General features: G+C 40.4%; 1 protein-coding gene across 4 annotated transcripts; it reads right to left on the bottom strand.

Annotated features, from left to right (window-relative positions):
• Nucleotides 1-215: 215 nt before the first annotated feature.
• LOC135512668 (DAZ-associated protein 1-like) lies at nucleotides 216-16,986 on the bottom strand. 4 transcript variants are annotated; one of them, XM_064934916.1, is made up of 13 exons: nucleotides 16,825-16,983; nucleotides 15,596-15,636; nucleotides 14,768-14,934; nucleotides 14,144-14,209; nucleotides 13,016-13,120; nucleotides 12,686-12,734; nucleotides 8,920-9,002; nucleotides 6,447-6,594; nucleotides 6,166-6,195; nucleotides 5,585-5,737; nucleotides 4,845-5,012; nucleotides 2,214-2,306; nucleotides 216-1,040 (listed from the first exon to the last, which is right to left on the bottom strand). In XM_064934916.1, the coding sequence occupies exons 1-13, from the start codon at nucleotides 16,854-16,856 to the stop codon at nucleotides 868-870; spliced, it is 1,308 nt and encodes a 435-aa protein (XP_064790988.1). In that variant the 5' UTR covers nucleotides 16,857-16,983; the 3' UTR covers nucleotides 216-867. The 4 variants fall into 4 exon arrangements, with proteins under 4 accessions (XP_064790988.1, XP_064790987.1, XP_064790989.1 ...); XM_064934915.1 differs by having other exon boundaries at nucleotides 13,016-13,123; nucleotides 16,825-16,981; XM_064934918.1 differs by having other exon boundaries at nucleotides 941-1,715; nucleotides 13,016-13,123; nucleotides 16,825-16,986.
• Between the last annotated feature and the right edge of the window lie 6,790 nt (nucleotides 16,987-23,776).

Raw genomic sequence — 23,776 nt, 5'->3', positions numbered from 1 at the left:
CCATGATTGTCATTCTACTTAACCCTCGAAAATGACCATGGGTGTTATTTTCCCCATAGACTGTCGCCACCCCAGAAACAACACAGCCCCTACCATTTGATGGTTCATGTAATGCCCCCCAAAAAATTGTGTAAAGGGATCCGAAACAGAATATACACCAAGCATATCAAACATTAGGAACACATTCCTAATATTGACAGCAACAAGAAGCAGGATATCTTTAAAACATTTATTTGAAATAAATTCCTTTCTTTTTGCATAAGTGCAAAATGCACTCAAAAACAGCCACCTGAGGGAAGTCTACATCTTTAAATAAAAAAACAAGCAAAGTGTACATTTTTCGTACAAAATTCTCTTTAAAAAAATTGCAGTTTGTGTATAATATATATTTATATTTTCCAAACTTTAAAATAAAGACTCAGAAAATAAACACAATCCACCAAATTAAAAACATTTTCCCTAAAATTTAAAGCTGAGAACTTTAGACCCTGTTTTCAGTTCTGTATCTGGCATAAATATACATACGTCTCTCTCTCATATATATATATATATATTCTCTGTGCTAGTGGTTGACCAGACAATCAAAACCTATTGCAAAGTAGTAAAGTCCTACTTTAAAACATGTGGGGAGAAACAAAGTTCCTTTCATTTCAACATTTGAAAGAAAGGTTATGCAAAAATCAACTTTTACATCATGTGACATTGTAACAGAAGTAAATTGGAATCCCTGGTTTTACGAGAGTTCACTTTTCCCCCCAAATTGTGTCAATTTGTGTTCCAAAAAACAAATACAGAAATCCAGTTTTGCTTATGACCAGAACACATTTCCCTGACTTTAGAACTGAGCGCTGTGGCGGTCGGAGACGCTCAGCGTCGGTATGGATGAAAGCCTGTTACATTGTGATTCTGTCCTCGAGCAAAAGCGGCTGCTGTAGGCTGGGGGCCCGCCACCGGTTGTGCTGTTGGTGCCCCGTATGAAGCGGTCTGCTGGCTGGGATCTGCGAAAGTTTGGCCAAACACACTCAGGTCCTGACCATAACCTGTGAGGGTGGGTGAAGAACAGGGAAGAGGGGTTCATTATCACAATCATAAATGGTGCTCATAAACAAACAGATTCCAACCAGCTAGGTGAAAGTCCCTTATTTTACCCAAAATAAATACAGCATTGATCATGGTTTCAGGGCTTTTAATGTTCATGTTAAATATGGTCTTCCTTCCTTCATGAGCCTCCATGAACCAAAATTCAGAGTTTGGTTAGCCAGTTAAGAATGAGTGCTTCCAGTTTAAATCAATTGGTCTATTATTTTTAGGATTCAAAAGATGTAATTTGAACTGTTATGAGAGGAATCAACAATAGGAAAACAGTATAAATGCTTAACAGGTTTTTTTTATTTAAATAGACACTGGATGCTCCATCTCCCTGCAATCACTGTAGCACGAGAAGCAGAGAACTGCATAGACGTTCAGTCCAGATCAGGCTGAACAGTTCCAACTCATGTCGGACAGTACAGAGTAACGAAAAAAGAAAATGAAATGAAACAGAAAATGGTAGAACACAAGCAAACTTTCCCACAAGGTGCTCAAAGCGCTACAAGGCTGGAAGAAACATGTGGATGAGCAGACCTAACAGAAATCAAAAAGATATCGGACATTCATTCACCAGCCACAAGTGTTTGTTTCTTCATACAAACTTTCCTCTGATTATCATCTTTTATCTGTCAAAGGAGAGGACAGCAAATGGGGAAAAACAACAAGTTAATTGACCGCTAACACTTTCAACAGAGAGCAAAATAAAAACGTAAATTATAGTATGGCATGAACACATTTTGCCAATTAAATATATATATATATACATAATTTTTTTACCAGAAAAGTAAGGCAGAGTAAGAGAGAACAAACAAATCTGAGGACACAGGTGTTGTTGGTATAATAAACTACAGCTACGATAGGAAATGAGACATTAACATTTAAAAGGCATGGAACCCTGTTGATTTATTATTCATACTGTGAGATATGGTCACGCAATAAGATCTCAATCTCAAATCATTGAATACCGTAGCTGTATTTTAGTTTACTCTAGAAGTATGTACTTTGTATGCACAAACATACAAAAGCACATACAGGGGGAAAGGGACGCAAAGGAACGTAGCAGCTATAAGACTTTATACTGAACTGTACTTCTGGTGGTTGGAAAAGACAATGCTCACACCTACCTGCACTACTTCCTCCCTGCACATCCTGACCATTACTGTGAGAAGGACGCGTTGGTCCGTAGGAAGAGGGCTCCTGAGGGTAGATACTCAGGCCTATCAGGGAGACGAGGAGACTAGGTTGACGTAACCAAGATAGTCCACTTCAACATTGTCCCCTTCTTAGACCTGCCACTATGGCTTGGCTTAACACTTAATTATTACACTCCCACTGACTGCCTGCTCTTAAGACTCCTACCATCACTGCACACATCCATCTGGAATTACAAACACATAGGGTGAATGGGGGGCACTACTTGCTAATGCCCTTTGCCGCCTATGGTTACCTTACTAAACAATTCTAAAGTAGGCAGCTAATGCTAACGGTAAAGAGCAGAATGGGTAGGCAAAGCACAAGCATGAAACACTGAACAAGATGGGAATCTCAACTGACAGTCACAGGGATATATTAAACTGATGCAGTGCATTTGGAAAGTATCCCCCCCCCCCCTAACCCATAATGACAAAGCAAAATCAGGTTTAGAAATGTTTGCAAATTAATTAAAAATAAACTGAAATATCATATTTACATAAGTATTCAGACCCTTTACTCGGTACTTTGTTGAAGCACCTTTGGTAGCGATTGCAGTCTTGAGTCGTCTTGGGTATGACGCCAAAAGTTTAGTTGGCACACCTGCATTTGGGGAGTTTCTTCCATTTCTCCAAACAGAGGTCTCTCCAGAGATGTTAGATCGGGTTCAAGTCCGGGCTCTGGCTGGGCCAATCAAGGACAATGAGACTTGGCCCGAAGCCACTCCGGTGTTGTCTTGGCTGTGTGCCTAGGGTTGTTGTCCTGTTGGAAGGTGAACCTTCGCCCCAGTCTGAGGTCTTGAGTGGTCTGGAGCAGGTTTTCATCAAGGATCTCTGTACTTTGCTCTGTTCAGCTTTCCCTCGATCCTGAGCCTCCCAGTCCCTGCCGCTGAAAAATATCCTCACAGCATGATGCTGCCACCATGCTTCGCCATAGGGATGTTGCCAGGTTTCCTCCAGACATGACGCTTGACATTCAGGCCAAATAGTTCAATCAGACCAGAGAATCTTGTTTCTCATTGTCTGAGAGTCCTTTAGATGTCTTTTGGCAAACTCCAAGCTGTCTGTTATGCGCCTTTTACTGAGGAGTGGCTTCTGTCTGGCCACTACCATAAAGGCCTGATTGGTCGAGTGCTGCAGAGATGGTTGTCCTTCTGGAAGCTTCTCCCATCTCCAGAGGAACTCTGGAGCTCTTTGAGTGACCATCGGGATCTTGGTCACCTCCCTGACCAAGGCCCTTCTCTCCCGATTGTGCAATTTGGCCGGGCGGCCAGCTCTAGGAAGAGACATGGTGGTTCCAAACTTATTCCATTTAAGAATGATGGAGGCCACTGTGTTCTTGGGGACCTTCAATGCTGCAGAAATGTTTTGGTATAATTCCCCAGATCTGTGTTGACACACAATCCTGTCTCAATTTCCAGTCTCATAGCAAAGGGTCTGAATACTTATGTAAATAAGGTATTTGTTCTTTATTTTTAATAAATTTGCTCAAATTTCCAAAACCTGTTTTGGGTTTGTCATTATGGGGTATTGTGTGTAGATGGAATAGGAACAACATTTAATCTATTTTAGAATAAGGCTGTAATGAAAAAAATGTGGACAAAGTCAATGGGTTTGTATACTTTCCAAATGCACTGTACTATTTTGAAGAGCTATACACTTATAAGAGCTATTAACAAAACAAGATATCTAGGTCTGTCTCTCCCCACAGATTTTTGTTCACTCTGACAAATGCCAGTGGGGACGAGGAGGGGGAGACAGAATTAACTAACTAAGCAACATACATTAACCTTTCAAAAAGCAAGGATTTACCAAGGTATTTTGTTACTAAGGAGGAAGAGACCTTATGCAAGAGCCCCTCAGTTGATGACAATGCTGGATTTGTACCCAACATGGTACAATAGATATAATTGGAGGAATTGAAAAAAAATCCTGATACAGTGCCTTCAGTCGTGTCATATAAGCTTTCATATTTGTTTGTGGGGAAAGATTGGTCTGAAACCTATTACTCTCAGGAGAAAAATAATCTACAGGATCCATCGACACCATGGAGCTCATGCCAGGAGAGAAAAGCCAGCCAAGTCAATAACAAAAATGGAACAGTTGGTCAAACTGCCTGTAACCTTTGCCAGTAAAATACAATATCTTCCTTAGTCTATCTGCAGTTTGAAAAACATGATTTCTAGGTAGGATGATCTAATTCAAACCTATCATTGGTTACCCATCCACATCATTACACAGCCCTAACTGGAATATTCTAAAAAAGGTGACACTGAAGAGTCCAGGGTATGGTGGGACTTCTATAGTATCTTCGTGGCCAAGCCGTGGGGGGGGGGTAATATATATATATATATATGTGCAAGCGTGCATATGATGTCGTTAAAGCTACATGGTACCAAAGGGGCGAGCTCCTGCTTGTTTTAGGGTTGTAGTAATGAGCTTAGGCTAGGGAGGAGGGGTTGTTTGACCCAATAAAGCATCCAACAAAATGGATCTATCCAGTATAAGCCATAATAACAGCAATGCTGAGGGTGGGGCTAGGGAATGCATGGAGGCTCTACTTACCATACTGGCTGTAAGGGAAGTCTGGCTGTCCCGTGGGTGCTTTGCTGATGTCCTGAGTAGGTGCTGTAGCTGGAACAAACCCTAGCGGCCCTGTTACCGGAGTCGTGGGCGGGGGCGGCACTACTTGTGGGGCATACTGCTCACCTTGAGGCGTGCCAAAACTGTACCCTAAGCCAGTGCCAGATGGAAGAGTAGTTATGCTGTACATTCTGAGCTATGAAAGATCACCTGTTAAATATATTTCCATTTTATTATAATCAAAATAATCATACAACCTTTGTCAGCCTAGGCAGTAGGGTTGGACGATATTAGAATGTAATCATATACTGGTGGTATTCAAAAATTATATATTGTGAAGACGATATTAACGTTCTTGTGAAGATAAAAATGGAGAACTAAGCGTGTTACTGGTGGTATTACATTATTGTTAGCGCTGCAGACAAGCTATTCAATTCTTCGAGACAAAGCTGGTGTTGAAATTATTTTCCTCCATTTTACCTGACTTAAACGATGCCCGCATTTGAAACTCGTGCTGACATTTAAGTCTTTTGTGGAGGAATTTGTACATATGTGCAAACACTCATCATAAAGCAATGAGCAATTTTATTTTTATTTTTACAAAAACACATTTTTGAGGACATAATATTGTTAATTGCAATATTTGCAATATGAAAACAAAATCATTTACATAAATAGAAAAAATGCTTTTCTTATGACAACAATACATTGAGGATACTGACCGAACTGAGGTGGTGTGCTGTATCCCTGTTGAGCGTAGGCCTGAGGTGCACCAAACCCCCCCGGCGGGGTCGTTGTGACGAGGAATGCGTTGAACGGTGAGGGGGGCTGGACGGGAGCTCCACGGCCCACAGATAAAGGGGGCCCGTACCCACCTGAGTCAGAGAAAACACAACAGTTACTGAATACGGGATGACAGGTGTCTATTGGTACATTTTTAGTCTTGGATATATCCTGGTTGAAACCCACCGTCAGTAGCGACTGCATATTAGATAACATTTTCACTGCTAGGGTGGTATGATACAAGACTTAAGCAAGGGTGAAGTGTGTTAAGAATAATGATCATTTCCCTCTAGAGACAGATAATGGACTTAAGAGTGCCATCAGGTATCCCAGCTGTCACTGTGATAACACTGGTGCTTAACTGACATTACCAAATTTGTCAATATGGAAAAAGGCAATTGTTTATGACACAATACTTTCTTGATAAGTTAACCATCACAAGACAATAGATAACTATTTTTAAAAAGCTAGTTAGTGCGAGATATCCAAAATAGTCAAGTAATTCAAGGACAAAACGTACCCATGGGCTGGCCTGTAGACACCCAAACTCCTTCAAAAGGGAAAATAGTTTAGTATATTGCTGGCACAAAAACAATTCCTCAATATGCAATTTGTAACTATAGTACGTTGATCATTCCTCAAAGTAAAGTTAAGGTGGACCTAGAAATACAATGTTAATATTTTAAAAAGCAATCAGGAATTTTAACAGTTTGCTATATTTCTCCTAGGTATAGTAGAATGTCATGTTCCTGGTCTGACAGAACGAGCCACGTTCTCTACTCTGGCTGGTCTCCCACTCACCCGGAGGCCCATAACTCTGCTGCCAGCCCTGGGCAGGCTGTGGCGACCAACCATTGGCTGCACTCAGGATGCCTCTGGGTCCCCATTGGTTAGGTTCAAGCTGGCCAGGAGCTTTGCTGTCCCGAGGTTCAGCCCTTTTCACTTCCACCTGGACAAAGGACAGGGAGGGCACAATTTGCAAGACCAGTAGTTTATCACCAAAATACCTTCCTTACCAGATCTCACCCATTACTAATATTTCTCTTCAACATATCAGCTCGAGAGTGTTTCAGTTTTACATCTTATCTGGGCCATTACACTTGTGCCTAATGCTGATCAATACTTTAAGGGGAGTTGCGTAACAATATGTTTCTCAGGTACTTCAGTCACAATAAGATATTGCTTAATTGTTGGTTAAATCATTTTGAATAAAGCATAAAATAGCAATTGATTTAAAATGGTGCAAAAATGTCATACATTTTACAAAATCGGTCTGAGAAACATATTCATATTTCCTGTTTTTGTGCCCTTTAACTTTGATAAAAACATTTATCGGAAGGTAAAGACTTACCTTTTCCCAGCTAACGTTTAAAGAATCTCAATTATATTTAACTTGTAGTAGAACTTCAGAGGGAGATGGATGTACAAAGAAATGTATCATATATATCAGAAGAGGTAAAACATGCAGACAATAGAAATGGACAGTCATAAGTCAATTTAAAAATGAATCTTCATACAGTGTCAGATAATGGAGAAAATGGCAATGGTGCTCAATTTGCTCATCTCATACAGAATAGAAGCACTTGGTATTGGACTGGACTAATGTTCAATGAGGTTGAAAAGCCAAATAATTTTGTATCACACCAGATGCTTTGTGAGGCTACCAGCCCTTATCTGCCCTATAAAATAGTAGCTTCACTTCTTGTAGCCAGCCAGAGATACCAGCAGTTTACCAGAGCGACAAATGGGTTTAAAAACTACATGGTGGGGAAGGGGGGGACTAGACAGAAATAGACTAGGCTCTATGGAGGTTGAGTTATTGGGGTCACCTTGCAAAATGAAAAAAAAAAAAAAAAAATTCCCCCTGCTTTAAGGCGGTGCCACTTTTTTTGCCTTGCCTCTTTCTTCTCTGTCGACCTAATTACAAGCACGTTTCCACGAGTGGCCCTCCGTCTATAGCACAACTACCTGGGTCTTCTCCCACGGGCATCGTGGCTGGGAGTGATGGATACCATTGACTTCAATACACTACCCAACAGCGGAACTGGGATTTTGTCCCAGTTTGATGTGCTCCACTTACTAATTTTGTAACTTATATCCCCTGCCTCCCTCAAGTCTAAGCCAAAGGTAATGTCAACTCAAGATCAAGCCAAGCCCCGATTCCTTCTGGAAATCAGGACAGTCAAGGAGTCGGAAAGAGGACAGCATAAAGTAGGTAGGGTCCCATACGTCAATTATGAACAGACATGGGTTGAGTTAAACTATGTAAAATAGATCCATATGTCATTGTCCACTTAAATATTCTCTTTCAATCAAAGATAAATGTTGTGTCCTCATATGGGGGGGGGGGTGTAATCACACTATTGAATGCAAATTTTCCAAATAAATTTTTGTCAAGATAATGAATGCTATAGGAAAGGACATCTCAGAAGTAGTTATGCTAATTGTTTATGATAAAACTACAAATCATTCATGACTTGAATATAAAAACTAAAATAAAAACTACTGGTATCACAGAACTGTGGCTTCAGGCACCCAATTATCTAAGAACTTGCCACTGGAAGGAAGTAGTGGATGATAGGGGCTTAAAAGACGGTGTGAATAGATAGCCCTAGAAAAAGGCCCACCCATTTTGGTTCTCAGATGTGGTCGACACAGTATGGAGATTCTTAAACTGGGGTCACTTAATTTAGGTTCTTTAGGAAATATATCAAATAACTCAAAAAGTAAGTGACCTGCCAACAAAATAATCAAAAAAGAAAAAAAAAGAACTGAACAAGACCAATCCTTTAGGTGATTTCTCTGTGGTAAAATAAAGCATTTTAAGCTAAACTTATCTCCCATTATATGCTCCAAAACTGGCCACTCCCTTGAATCTCCAAAGCCAGGGCAAGTATTGTTTGAAGTAAGATATCGAATACCTTTTACAACCTAAAGGAGAGGTCAAAATAAACAAAGACTTGGGCGAATACAGAAGTTGTCACTAATATTTCAGGAGGGGTGACCAAGTATTCTTTATAACAAGTACAAGGTCAACCAGGCCATTGAAATGTTACGTGATCCAGAAAACAATTGTGACCTGATCTTTTAGGAAAATCTTCAGCCATGTCATTAAAATATGTTTATAAGTTTATAAGAGCTTTAGGCCTTCAAATCTCATTGGTGGCCCCTGAAAATAAGAGCTGTAACTCAAAGTTAACAGCAGCGAACAATGCATCCCGTCGCCCAAGCCTCAGTTTGATCTTGAGGGTAAAATAAAACTACAACTACACACTTTTTTGCCCATGATGTCGTGAAAATGCATGTTGACAGCCTGGTCCACTGATTGTTCGGCCTCGAAAGTAATAAATCCAAAACCTAGCCAACGACCAAGAGTGAATCAAGGTAGCAGGGTGTTGTGACAACACAAGATGAAGAACAGTATTGTGCTCAGCAAGACAAGGATCCATCAAGACTGAGCTGGAGGCTCATGGGGTTCAGATGATGTCACTGACTTGCAGCGATACACAAGCTGAAGTTTGAGGCCTGAGGCACTTGTATCATCCAAGATAAACTTTGCACCAATCCTTTCCATGAACAACTAAGGTTTTTACTTCTAACACAGCAAAGTCTCCTTGTTCTGTATTCATGTATTATATAGGGGGTTTGAAAATGTAATGTAATATATCAAATTGTAATATATTTATATCCAGTGCAGTCAGTTGAACTACTGAGGAATATAAAAACTATATAGATTTCATGACACTTAAGTGGTTTCAGAGCATTCATGTATGCATTGGGTGCCAATTGGCCCAGCGGTATTGATGTTAGTTCATTTCATCCAAACCCCAACTTGATCTGCTCCTTGGTATATTGCTGTGCAGCACAATCTGGCAGCATCCATTGTTAATGCATAACAAAAAAAAAAAAATGGAGAAACAGAAACTGTACAATGTCTAAAGCTTTTTCAAGTTTTCCCAAATGTGGTTTTATGTTTAGAGTCAGCCAGGATAAGCCTAAATGGAAAATTACAATATTGCTTACAACAGCAACACAAAGATATAGGCCATTTTGTCTTACGAAATGTGTAAGTAATAACTAATGATGCTGTCAAGAGTTTGCATGGGGGATAAACAAAGTTTCCGTCAAACATGGTGAAAAACCCAATGGTGTAAGTATTCAACTCTTACTGTACAAAATCAAAACACTGAAATGAAGGCTTTGATAAGGTGATTGACTGTGAAGCCTCATGGCTTTCCATTGAACTGCATAGAGCCTGGGTTATTCTAACAAATCAAATCTAAACTTTAATTGGTGGCGTACACAGTTTTGCAGATGTTATTGCAGATGCAGCGAAATGCTTGTTTCTAGCACCAGCAATATCAAGCAAAAACACCATTCATCCCAATGACTACAGTCCCTGCATGATATTAAAAGTTACTCTAGCTGAACCTATGAATATACAGCACTGTAATTGAATCCTTCATTTAATTGTACATTTAGAAGCCCAACATTGGCAAATGTCCTGGTTCTGATAAAGTATTGTGATTTATTTTGTGGTGATAAAAAGTTTCCACAGTACTTGAGTTATGCAGCAGCAGCAATAGCCCACTACAGTGAACCAGTTTCATTTTGATAAACTCATACCAATGGCAGAATTGGGTTGTGAGAAAATCTCCACTCTGGGACCTAACCTGATTCCAATTAAATGTCCTTTGAGACAACCGAGAATTTGAAACCGCTAATATTATTTCAAGCTGTCCCAAGCCGCCCGATCTACAACTATAAATATCATCCATCGATGACCTATCCTTTGTCTAGATTCAAAACTTAGTTTAAGCATTTGCAAGCAAACATTCCTAGACAATCTACCCAAAACAAAGGTGTCAAAAACCCAATCTCGTGCTAAGAGCAACAACAAAAAAACTCAAGTTCATAACCATGATGAATCTAAACTTTGTATACACCCCAAATTGACAGCCTGCACATTCCATTTTTGGTTCAAACATCTGGCCTGTACCTCTGTGATACCACTCAGTACACAATAACCTAAAGGAGAAAAGACAAATCTTAAGAGACACCGTTAATCACATTCAAACCATTCACAAGAAGGACAGAAAAATTAAAATAGGAAGGGCTTATACTTACAAAAATACTTAACTTTCTACATACGGGAAAACACTTAATATATATATTTTATTTTTTAAATCCGAAGTCTAAATTTAACAAAAGAAAACTTAGCTTAATACTGAATGTTTAAAAGTGTTTTAGTAACAGAAAAGTCTGGATATTATGCTTGATTATGTTAATGTCATTGCTGTGCAACATCGTGTAAATTCGGATGACAAACTATTCTGCTTGTCTCCCCAAAGAGATCAAGGGGTACTGAAGTAGAAGAGAGGTAATAAATGACAGGAGTCATTGACTGCTGCATCATTACTATGTGGGACAAGTGCAGAAGAAACAGCTCTGAGCAAACTACCCAACCTAATGTAACCTACATCTAGGCTAAACAGTTCTGAGCTAACTGACCAGACTAATCAACATCCACCCATGCTTATCTTGTCATTCTAGGGGTGTGTTTACAGCCCAATTCTCATTCAAATGTTTTACTAATTGGTCTTTTGACCAATCAGATCTGAAAATGAGCTGATGTGAAAAGATCCGATGTGATTGGTCAAAAGACTAATTAGTGGAAAGAATATCAAAACCGGGCTTCCAGTGTAAACGCAGCCGAACTATCAACTAATTTACCAGATGAAACTCCTTAATCTGTTCTTCTTAAAAACAATTTCAAATGTCAACCGACTGAAAAAAAAGTGAACTGCATCGGCATAATTTAGGGCCATAGGAATTCCTTTCACCAGCTTCTTCAGGTTTTCCCTCTCAAAATCGCACTAATAGAAAAAACTAAACTGGATGTTGTAAGTCCACAACAATGCTTAAACCACATCAGGAGACCACTTTTGAGTTCTGGAAAAATTTGAGAAATGTCTTTAATTCCAGTGGGTACCTAGTAAGAGTCCGTTTAGTGATTTAGTTTAGTTTTTGTAGTACACGTGATGGTAGAGTTTGCAAAACAAATATCCACTGGATTGATGCAAATAATAATGACATAGCATTCTGCCAGGTAAGCATAGGCTACCATGTAGTTAACATTTAATTGAGAAGGTTTTTGGGAAAGCCTTTCCATCTATCACAAGATTTTTCATTAGCATCATCGCTAACCGCAATGCAAAATGGTAGCTGCGCGCACCGCACACACAGATGGGGAATTCTCGTTGACTCTTCAGAAAGTTGCAGGAAATACGAATCACTGATGCATTCTGTTCATGTCTTATGATAAACTTGGGTGAATTAATACATTTTCAATACATTTTAGTTGATTCGCTACCAAACAAAGTTATATTGTTGAACTCCAATGTGTCTGGATTGAGTCCACGTTTTCCGTATTGCAGATTTTATAGGTCCTTAATTTAAAAAATAAATAATATTCTGGCACTATGCTGGTGAAGTTCTGCCATTTCAGCATTTAACTCAAAGTACTCAAAAAAAACAAATGTTAACACTTTTGTCAAATGGTCAAAGTTTTAAATTAGTCAATCCATTTCATTGCAGCCTGAATAATACCACAGAAGAATATCAAGATACTGTCCTCAAATATAGTCGTCATGATGAAGCCAATTTATTTTAAACTACATGTAATACTATAGTGTGTTAGCATGTCCCTTAATAAAACATCTAAATGTATCAAAAGCTGATCCGGTCACACAAAGTCAAGATGTTTGAAATTCCTGCAAACTTTCTAAACTTCCTCACCACATAAATAAGGACTGCACGGGGAAAGCTTTACGTATTTAAGGGTGGCATCCATTACAACGCCTGTGAATGAATGACGAACAGGATGTTCCACCAGAAGACACAGGTGGGTCTAGCTATAATTGAGCATATGGGGGGGGGGGGGTGGATTGAATGCAGCTTACTCTCTTTGGGTCAGAATAGTTTGTCATGAGATTTAGAGATGGGAGGTACGGAAGGAAAAAAAAGGGATCAGCTTTTACCTCGGGGCCTCTGTTTTTCCGCGTCATAGATCAGTACCACCTCTGTGACCTTGGATTCAACAAAGGAGAACATGGGCTGAATTAGGATACATGGGGAAAAAAATGCTAGTATTGCCATTGCATGCATCTCTCAGTTGGAAAACTAACACATTCTATCAATATCCTCTCCTCATATTCATGGCATTTTAACAGAAAATACTACTTTTCCTGTAGTCTTCCTTTAAGCAGTTCCTATATTGGATCCTGTGCAACACATTTAAAACGGTTTTAGGTATTTTTTTAAATATAAAAGCTATACAATACCGTATAGACCATTTTAACAGGACTCACCACTCCAAATCTATTGAAATAGTCCCGGAGTTCAGGTTCACCACAGTTATGGGGGATTCCGCCAACAAATATCTTCTTTGATTTATTGCTGTCAGCTTTGCTGCCCTTCTGAAACAAAGAATGGGATCTCAAAGCCAGATCAAGAATCTGTACAGGTGCATCAAATGCAGGACCGAAAGACTGAAAAACTGCTTCTATCTCCAGGCCATCAGACTGTTGAACAGCCATCACACCATCCCCTGTATTAAGAGAGTAGTACTCATGTAGTAAGTGAAAGACAAAGATAGACTCGCTCACACCCACACTCACAGCCAACGCTGCCGGGTCATGTATATGAAGACAAACACTGGACTGTTTATTTCACACCAAGTATTCATAGTGTATTATTCACATAGCTCATTCTAAAATATCTACTACTGTACGTTCGATTTTTGTTAAACTGTTTATATACTCAAATCTTGACACGGCTCACTAATATCTTCTGCTTTACATATCATCCTCAGTATATATTTTAGGTGGCATATGGATTACTGAGTGTTATTTGGGTTGTTATCTGGATTAGTTCTAACATTTGTTTTTTAGTTTTTCATTATTATTTGTGTACTTGTTAAGAATTTTTTCCTGCATTTTAGGCGCTAGTAACAAACATTATACTGCACCCACTACAACACCTGCTTAACTGTGTACGCAGCCAATAAACTTGCATTTGAATCACACTGAAGACAATTCACCATCTAGTCAGACAGCGGAGAAGAAATTAGGTTCTCTCATTCTGCCCTGGGGTATAATTCTTCACGTCACATCAATGCAAACACCAGTCCCAAAAGATCAGGGCACACTAGTGCCTTCATTTCAGAGTTACTGAGACAAGCCATGCCAGGATCTCTGCATAATTTTTTTTTTTTTTACTAAGTCACTTAAGTCTAACAATTACATTTTAGGCTCATTAGTAGAAGTCATGTTCACAGCAATATGACTTAGTGTGACAGATGAGATTTCTAGAGTCAGATAGGTCCCCAGTTTATAAAAGGACCAAAAGGATACAATTTAATCCATTCTACCAAGACTTGGTGCCCTATTTCTGTAGAGGACACATGTAGCCCCAACTAATTAAAATACGCCCCTTACCCAGCCATCCTTCGTTCGCACTTTTTCAGGTTGCATTCCTCTGGGAGTACATGGCTTGGGATCAATCTGAAGGCAAGGAATGAAATTGTACATCTCACCCTTCAGTGAAAAATCACCTTCAAATGTTCCCTCAAATTAATCTGGTGAATTAGCACACTCAATACAGCCACATACAAATTAAATAAATTACGTGTTATATAATTCAAATTATGATAAATCGAAGTTTAACTTCAAGAGAATGACCTTCACTATGGCAAAATTGACCTGTTCATATTGCTGCATAAAGCAACTTGTAGCAAACAAAGCATGTCATGTCCAGCCCACTGCAGTTACATGTTAGTTCAACTAATAGGCATCTGAAGAGGCAACACTTGTTTGGCAAACAGCCTGCTTTCATGTCCATGAATGTCCTTCAGAGCCAGCCTTACATTTACTGAAGATACCAATGCCAGTTATGAATTCCCTACTACTTGCTCTTGCACAGAGTATCATCTACATGTAATACTTCAGATAAAATGTCCACATTCCCATGCAGTGCTTAATTATTCTAATACTTTAAAAAAGGCATAATTGATAAGACACATGTTTTACTTTCCTTATTCAAGCTGCAAAGTACATACTCACATTTCTGCCATCAAGATTATGGGGTTTGGTCTCCAGTACAGTCCGGACACAGTTGGGGTCTTTGAATTTGACAAAACCAAAGCCCCGTGACTGATTTGTGGTTTTGTCCTTCATGATGACACAATCAACTACTTCCCCATACTGCGAGAAATAGTTTCTCAAAGTTTCTGATAGAAAAGAGGACATTGACATGAGTGGGACGATCCGTTACAGGATCCTTTAGGGATACATACATAGCCTAGTGTCCTGACATTATGGGTAACGCGTTTCAAAGTTAACTGAATGCAAAGTATTTAGTATTTCATTAAGATCCCCATTAGCTGTTGCCAAGGCAGCAGCTTCTCTCCCTGGGGTCCAAAGAGACAAAACATTACATCAAACAAAACATTGTGCATTCAAAAGCATGACACATGTATCTTTGGATGCAGGGCATGGAGGTTTCAACAAATAATTGTCACAACAATCACATCGATTTCTTATAATTGCTTTTCTTGTCATTGAAAGCCCCAAGGAAGTACCAAGGAAAGATGCACAAAAATACATAGTACTGTGGCTATTGCTCATAACTTCAGAAAACACTGTCAGAGTGAAGAGTGTGTTGTAAAGACACACTGCCCAATCAAGCATGATACAGAGAAGGGCTCTGGACCAAAGCTACAGACAAACTCACTTAAGACTAGATATGAGCAACTATGAGAAAATCCTGCATGTGTACTTTAATTACAATACACACTAACATGCCACCCTTTGGTACTCCTTCAAGCACAACAGTATGTGCACTGCAATACGCCTAATATTGACTGGTTGGTAAGTAGACAGCTGACTCACCCTGTGTTGTACTCCAGTCCAAGCCACCCACAAACAGTTTCCTATAAAACGAGAGAAAAAAAAAGTATTCCTTGAATTTAAGCAAAATCTGAGATGGTCCATCATTCCTGGGACACAGGAACACATTCTCAAATGGTTCTGATACGTTAACATGTGAAAACTGACTGCCACATAATTGTAATGTAACCTCAGAGTTATTTTAATGCGGGTATATTTCTTTAAGCTGCTGATGATGCATATCAACAAACCTTGCTTTCTACTCAAATACTGGAATAAGGGTGACATGTTTAGCACCGACAACACCTCTGGTCTTGTTTTGAAACCTTATGCCACGTATACAAGCTAACATAAACCAGGCAAGCGAAGATATTAACTTAAGCTAGCTAAATTAGCTAACTAAAACATGAATTATGCATTAAACTTGAAAGAGCGTTAGCTAACGTTACATATGACTTTAGTTAATCTTATAAACCAACGTTAGCTATATGCCGCAAGTAAAAAAATAAAAAACATAGGTAAAATACCATTGATTCAACTATAATTTGATATGGATAATGTTGACGGATCAAACCAATAATATTACAATGCTCTCAATCTTATGCCCTGAAGTCAGTTCTCTACCAAGTTCAAGAGTAACAGCGCAATAGCAGCTAACTAGCTTCTGGTATATTTTTTAAGCATGTAGTGTTAACTAACGTTATATTCTGTAAACTTCAATCAAACTTGAAATTGGCTACTCACAAAACGAAGACATCACCAGGAGTCGACACTTGGCTAACGTTACCGTGCCGTATTGGTACTTCACCACTTTGCTAGCTAGTTAACGTTAGCTGCTAACGCTAGAGAGCCAACTTGTTTCGGTTTATATTTATTGTGTTGTTAGTTAACTAACTAGCTGAATAGTTGAGTATTTCAATTAATTATTCAATGACACCTTGTAAACATTACTTTTGACTATCGATCTAGTTACCTAAACCATGTTTCCAAATTATTCTTAACTAGCTAGGCTAAAGTCAACTAACGTTCGCAAACTAGCTAGTTAACGTTAGTTACCAGTAGTTATACATATCATATAAAAACGCCAACTAGCTAGCTAACGTTAGCTAGCTGAGTATAAGTGGTGATGCAGGTAATATCTATCACAGTAATTCATTGATTGAAGTTAAAATGCAAAGGAGTATATACTTATATAACTAATTCTCATTAATTAGGTGGCGATCACATCTTACCCAACTTCATCTCCGGCTAAATTGCTGTTCATTTCTAAGGCTAGTGCAGGGAACGGGTGTGCTGTCACTAGTTTATTGCTTCAGTACTGCTCCTCTCGAGGAAGGTCACTCCGCTTTTGGTTCAAACTGAATCTGCGCAATGACGACGTTTGCCACACGGGGTCACCTGCCAGGGAGTGAAAAAAATGTAATAATATACAGACAGTTGTGGGATATGTAGTTGAAATTCAAGATGTCGTCTCTTCATTTACAAATTAGATCAGAAAATAAAATAATACTGCCACACGGCATTGCTTGTGGATGTACTATATAGTGCTGAGTGATTATTGCTTTGAGGTTGGTTCGGCTTCGGTTCGATTATTACAAAAGAAAATGTATACATTTAAAATAAAATAAAATTAACGGTAGTGACTGAACATTAATACTTATCACTTACCACAATTTATTCTCATTACTTTACTTTAATAAAATATTCGTTTTTATAAAGATTACTTTATTATTTAATTCCAAGTCATCATCTCATCTCTATAGAGCTGCTGCCTATGCTGTTTGACGAAATCAATATTTTAGTAGTTGTTCAAAGTAAATAGGGCATATTTTATGACTGATTTACAACTATCAATCACTTAGATCATATATTTTCAGGTAGAGATACCTCGTGAAACGTCTTGCTTTCTATCCAAGTCGACCGCGCGTTCTCGCTTCTCTCAGGGTGCGTTCATAAATTGCCTCCAATATGTAATTTCAGAGCGTTGTCAGAGTCTGTTATAAATTCAGAGTGTTTTGCTCTTGGAGCATTCAGAGCGCACACTGAACGCTCTGGCTGAGGAGTAGGGTCGATCCTAGCGTTCTGATCTCACAACGGCAGTCAAGCACCTAAACTAACTGGCTAAATAAAGTTGGCGAGCTACTTTCAGGCACAATTGAGGGTACACCTCACTCTCGCCAATTTACTAGCCCTAGCAGAGTTGGTTAGGCTGTTCTAGAGCGTCAATGACCGTAACTGTGCTGCTGGCAACAATTGAACTGCATCAGTTATTCTGCGCTCTGGCACACTAAAACGAGAGTGCCCTGAAATCATAGTATAGCCAGAGTGAACGCACCCTCAGTCTCCACGTCTGCTCCAAATGTTCACATTATAGTTCAGCGCACCACAGACAAGACAAGTAGGCAGACACGTATTGGATTATGGCCATTGTAGTCACGTAATGGATTATGGCCATTGTAGTCACGAACCAAGTTTTCTACAATAATATTGGCCTGTTGGAAACTACAACTCCGTAATGCATCGCTTGATCTGATTTATAGCTACAGAAACTGTGCATTGACCTCACAGAAAAAAAACGAAATATAATTCAAATAAGTTAACAAACGTCCGTCAATTAAAAACAGAAGGCATTTCAGTTAATCGCTCAGCACTAAATGTACAGCAGGCTAGTTAAGGGTCATGGTTAAGAATCATATCATCTCCACCTTACCCGACACCCTAGATCCACGACAATTTGCATACCGCCCCAACATATCCACGGATGACGAAATCGCACTGTACACTGCCCTATCCCATCTGGGCAAGAGGAATACCTACAGTTGAAGTCGGAAGTTTACATAGCCAAATAAATTTAAACTCAGTTTTTCACAATTCCTGACATTTGATCCTTGTAAAAATGCCCCGTCTTAGGTCAGTTAGGATCACCACTTTATTTTAAGAATGTGAAATGTCAGAATTATAGTAGAGAGAATGATTTATTTAATTTTTCCCCCATCACATTCCCAGTGGGTCAGAAGTTTACTTATACTCAAACAGTATTTGGTAGCATTGCCTTTAAATGGTTTAACTAGGGTCAAATGTTTTAGGTAGCCTTCCACAAGTATTCCACATTAAGTTGGGTGAATTTTGGCCCATTCCTCCTGACAGAGCTGGTGTAACTGAGTCAGGTTTGTAGGCTTTGCTCGCACACAGTTCTGGCCACAAATTTTCTATAGGATTGAAGTCAGGGCTTTGTGATGACCACTCCAATACCTTGACTTTGTTGTCCTTAAGACATTTTTCCACAACTTTGGAAGTATGCTTGGGGTCATTGTCCATTTGGAAGACCCGTTTGCGACCAAGCTTTAACTTCCTGACTGATGTTGCTTCAATATATCCACATAATTGTCCTCCCTCATGATGCCATCTATTTTCTGAAGTGCACCAGTCCCTCCTGCAGCAAAGCACCCCCACAACATGATGCTGCCACCCCGTGCTTCCCCCTTTTTCCTCCAAACATAACAATGATTATTATGACCAAACAGTTCTATTTTTGTTTCATCAGACCAGATGACATTTCTTCAAAAAGTACGATCTTTGTCCCCATGTGCAGTTGCAAACTGTAGTCTGGCTTTTTTTAATGGCGGTTTTGGAGCAGTGGCTTCGTCCTTGCTGAGAGGACTTTCAGGTTATGTCGATAAAGGACTCGTTTTACGGTGGCTATAGATACTTTTGTACCTGTTTCCTCCAGCATCTTCACAAAGTCCTTTGATGTTGTTCTGGGATTAATTTGCACTTTTCGCACAAAAGTAAATTAATCTCTAGGAGACAGAACGCATATCCTTCCTGAGCGGTATGACGGCTGTGTGGTCCCATGGTGTTTATACTTGCGCACTATTATTTGTACAGATGAACATGGGGCATTCAGGCGTTTGGAAATTGCTCCCAAGGATGAACCAGACTTGTGGAGGTCTACAAAAAAAGATTATGGGGTCTTGGCTGATTTCTTTTGATTTTCTCATGATGTCAAGCAAATAGGCACTGAGTTTAAAGGTAGGCCTTGAAATACATCCACAGGTACACCACCAATTGACTCAACTGATGTCAATTAGCCTATCAGAATCGAAAGCCATGACATATTTTTCGGGAATTTTCCAAACTGTTTAAAGGCACAGTCAACTTAGTGTATGTAAACTTCTGACCCATTGGAATTGCAATGCAGAGAATTATAAGTGAAATAATGTCTGTAAACAATTGTTGGAAAAATTACTTGTGTCATGCACAAAGTAGATGTCCTAACCAACTTGCCAAAACTGTAGTTTGTTAACAAAAAAATTGTGGATGTCACGACTTCCGCCGAAGTTGGCTCCGCTGCCTGTTCGGGCGGTGCTCGGCGGTCGTTGTCACCGTCCTTCCAGCCGCTACCGATCCCTTTTTCGTTTGTCTGTTGATTTTGTCTTATTAGTTTCACCTGTGTGTATTTTAGTTTAATTAGCTTCCCTATGTGTAGTAGGTTGTCCCGCCCTTGTTTTGTGCGGGATTGGTTTTTGTTACTCTGTTGTATTTGGTTTTCATGTGTGTATTCTCCGGACTGTTTGGTCCTGTGTTTGGGCTGGTCTGTTCTATGCGCCCTGTATGTTGGCGTAACCGTTTTTTGGCCGGAGAATAAATCACGATATACTGAACCCTGCTCTCTGCGCCTGATTCCAACCCACCACTCCTAGTATCCCGTGACAGTGGAGTGGTTGAAAAATGAGTTTTAAGGACTCCAACGTAAGTGCATGTAAACTTCCAACTTCAACTGTATGTAAGACCGCTGTTCATCGACTACAGTTCAGCCTTCAATACCATAGTGCCCTCCAAGCTCATCACTAAGCTCGGGGCCCAGAGTCTGAACCCTGTCATGGTAATTTCCTGTATTACTAAGTGAAAGGAGAGTTTACAAATCACACACAAGTCAGAGTTATACTTTAAACTTAATATTTTAATAATATGAGCTTCACCATATCCCTTTGATTCTCAGATCAATTCAGTGTCTATAAATGAATTCTGAGTGTCAACATAATGGCAACTGAGATCTTTTATAGCAAAGATCCACCCCTCTCAATTTACAATGACGAACCACAGGTCTTAGGAAAACTGCACAAAGGAAGGCTTTTACTTGAGAGAGGAGTATCCCATAGCCAGACAGCATTAGCTATAAATCATTGTTCAGTTTGCTCTCTAAGACAAGGTTCTACTTCTCGTTCTTGGTACTTCATATTACCAAAACAATTACCTCATCCAATTGCATATATCAATTGTCAATTCTATATACTCCCATCTCAAATACAACCCACCCCTGGACAAGCTCCCTGAGAGGAGTGAGCCTCTAGGTCATATACTATGAAAGACAAGTTTCGACATCAGAGGGGACTTTCAATGGTTCCAGACACTGCCATACTCCTCCCCCCAAAGGGAAAGTAGGGAGTGACTGGTGTACAGACATTGTGGAGCCCTTCACATGGTTTAACAGATACCCTCACATATGAAGACAATCCTGACCTCTCCCCTCTCTGGGCCCCAAGTGACTTTTCCCACATAAGCATATTTATGAAAGTTGATAAAATATCTTATTTATCAATGTTACCTAACTAAATTCTGATTCTGCTATGACAACCCCACCCTGTGCAACTGGGTCCTGGATTTCCTGACCATCCCCAGGTGGTGAAGGTGGGCAACAAAACCTCTGCTACGCTGATTCTTAACATGGGGGCCCCACAAGGATGTGTGCTCATCCCCCTCCTGTACTCCCTGTTTACCCATGACTGTGTGGCCACACACAAGTCTCCAACAAAATCATCACATTTGGAGATGACATAACAGTGGAAGGTCTGATTACCAACAACAATGAGACAGCCTACAGGGAAGAGGTGAGGGCCCTGATGGAGTGGTGCCAGGAAAATAACCTCTCCCTCAACAAAACAAAGGAGCTGGTCATGGACTTCAGGAGACAGCAGAGGGAGCACACCCCCATCCACATCGATGGGGTTGCAGTGGAGAGGGTGAAAAGCTTCAAGTTTCTCGGTATGCACATCACTGACAACCTAAAATGGTCCATCCACATAGTCAGTGTGGTGAAAAAGGTGCAACATTTTACATTTACATTTTTGTCATTTAGTAGACGTTCTTATCCAGAGCTACTTACAGTTAGTGCTTTCATCTTAAGATAGCTAGGTGGGACAACCATATACCACATGTCACAGTAAATACATTTTTCTTCAATAAATTAGCTATCAGTAAAGTCAGAGCTGTTAAGGGTGGGGAGTAGTCAAGTGTGATTGTTAGTTCACAAAAGGCTATTTTTAATCATTTTCTATTGGGGGGGTTGGGGTTAGGAGGTGGCGCGAGGGGGGAGCTGTGGGATTATTTAATATACTCTTTGAGGAGGTAGGGTTTCAGAAGTTTTCTGAAGAAGGGAAGGGACTCTGCTGCCCTAGTTTAAGGGGGAAGCGGGTTCCACCATTGGGGTGCCAGGACAGAGAAGAGTTTGGCCTGCACTGAGCGGAAGGGCCAAGAGACCAGAGGTGGCAGAACGGAGTGCTCTGGTTGGGGTGTAGGGTTTGAGTATAGCCTGAAGGTAGAGAAGGGCAGTTCATCTTGCTGCTCCGTAAGGAAGTACCATGGTCTTGTAGTGGATGCGAGCTTCAACTGAGAGTCAGTGGAGTGTGCGGAGGAGCGGGATGACATGGGAAGACTTGGGAAGGTTGAATACCAAGCAGGCTGCAGCGTTCTGCATAAGTTGCAGGGGTTTAATGGCACAAGCGGGAAGCCCAGCCAACAGCGAGTCGCAGTAGTCCAGACGGGAGATGACATGTACCTGGAATAGGACTTGCGCTGCTTCAAGGTGAGGTAGGGTCCTACTCTATGGATGTTGTGGAGCATGAACCTGCAGGAGCGAGTCACTGCTTTGATGTTTGCAGAGAACGACTGAGTGTTGTCCAGGGTTATGCCGAGGTTCTTTGCACTCTAGGAGGGGGACACCATGGAGTTTCAACCCGTGATGGAGATGTCTTGGAGTAGGCAGGCCTTCCCCGGGAGGAAGGGCAGCTCCGTCTTGTTGAGGTTGAGCTTGACGTCAGTGGAGGCTGCTGGGGGGGATGGCTCATTATAATGGCTGGAATGGAGTGATTCACTCTATTCCGGACATTATTATTATAAAAAATAAAAATAAAAATGTAACCTTTATTTAACCAGTTAAGAACAAATTCTTATTTTCAAATTATTATGAGCCATCCTCCCCTTAAGCAGCCTCAACTGCTTGAGGTGGTGAGCCATCATCCAAGCTGAGCTATCTGCTAGGCACGCAGAGATGCGTGTCACCACTTGGGTGTCAGAAGTGGGGAAAGAGAAAAGTAGTTGACTGTCATCCTCATAGCAATGATAGGAGAGACCATGTGAGGATATGACGGAGCCGAGTGACTTGGTATATAGAGAGAAGTGGAGAGAGCCTAGATCTGTGCCCTAGGGGACGCCAGAAGTGGAGAGTATGTGGTGCACACAGATCTTCTCCATGTCACCTGGTAGGAGCGGCCTGCCAGGTTGGATGCAATCCAAGAGTGTGCAGAGAGGGTGGAGAGGAGGATCTGATGGTTCACTGTGTCGAAAGCAGCAGATAGATCTAGGACGATAAGAACTTCAACCTTTTTTCAACCTTAGGAGGGTGAATAAATTTGGCTTGGCCCCTGATATCCTCACAAACTTCTACAGATGCACCATTAAGCACCTAGGGTTTCTTCTGGACAGGGCCTAAATATACTGTCCTAATAAGCACATTACCTAGAGCAGCTTTCCCAAACCAGGGGTTGGGAGGGACCACATGTGGTGTTGCCTGATTTGAAAATTGGGTTGCAAGAGAAACAAACGAAAACAAAAATTGTGCTTGTTATGTTAGTAGCATTGGGTAGCCGCTAGATGCAGTTGTAATAAACAGAGTGGTTTCTGTTTTCTTCCTACAGATCTGGCTCTATCTTTTGAACGTTAAATCTACAACCTATTATGACCCCATCACTGAAAGAGAAGCCTCTCATGAACATGTATGTTTCCCTCGACAATGCCCATGAGCTGCGCAGGACTCATTAGAAAAGGCGTTCAATCAGACTGGGGGGAAAGAACATCATCAATGATGATGCAAGGCTAACGTTACTTCTCCTTTGCTAGCTAGCT

The sequence above is a fragment of the Oncorhynchus masou genome, chromosome 24 (assembly GCF_036934945.1).
Source record: "Oncorhynchus masou masou isolate Uvic2021 chromosome 24, UVic_Omas_1.1, whole genome shotgun sequence".
Taxonomy (NCBI): Eukaryota; Metazoa; Chordata; class Actinopteri; order Salmoniformes; family Salmonidae; genus Oncorhynchus; species Oncorhynchus masou.
Note: the sequence above shows the minus strand (reverse complement) of the source record. Positions and strands in the feature narration are given on the sequence as shown.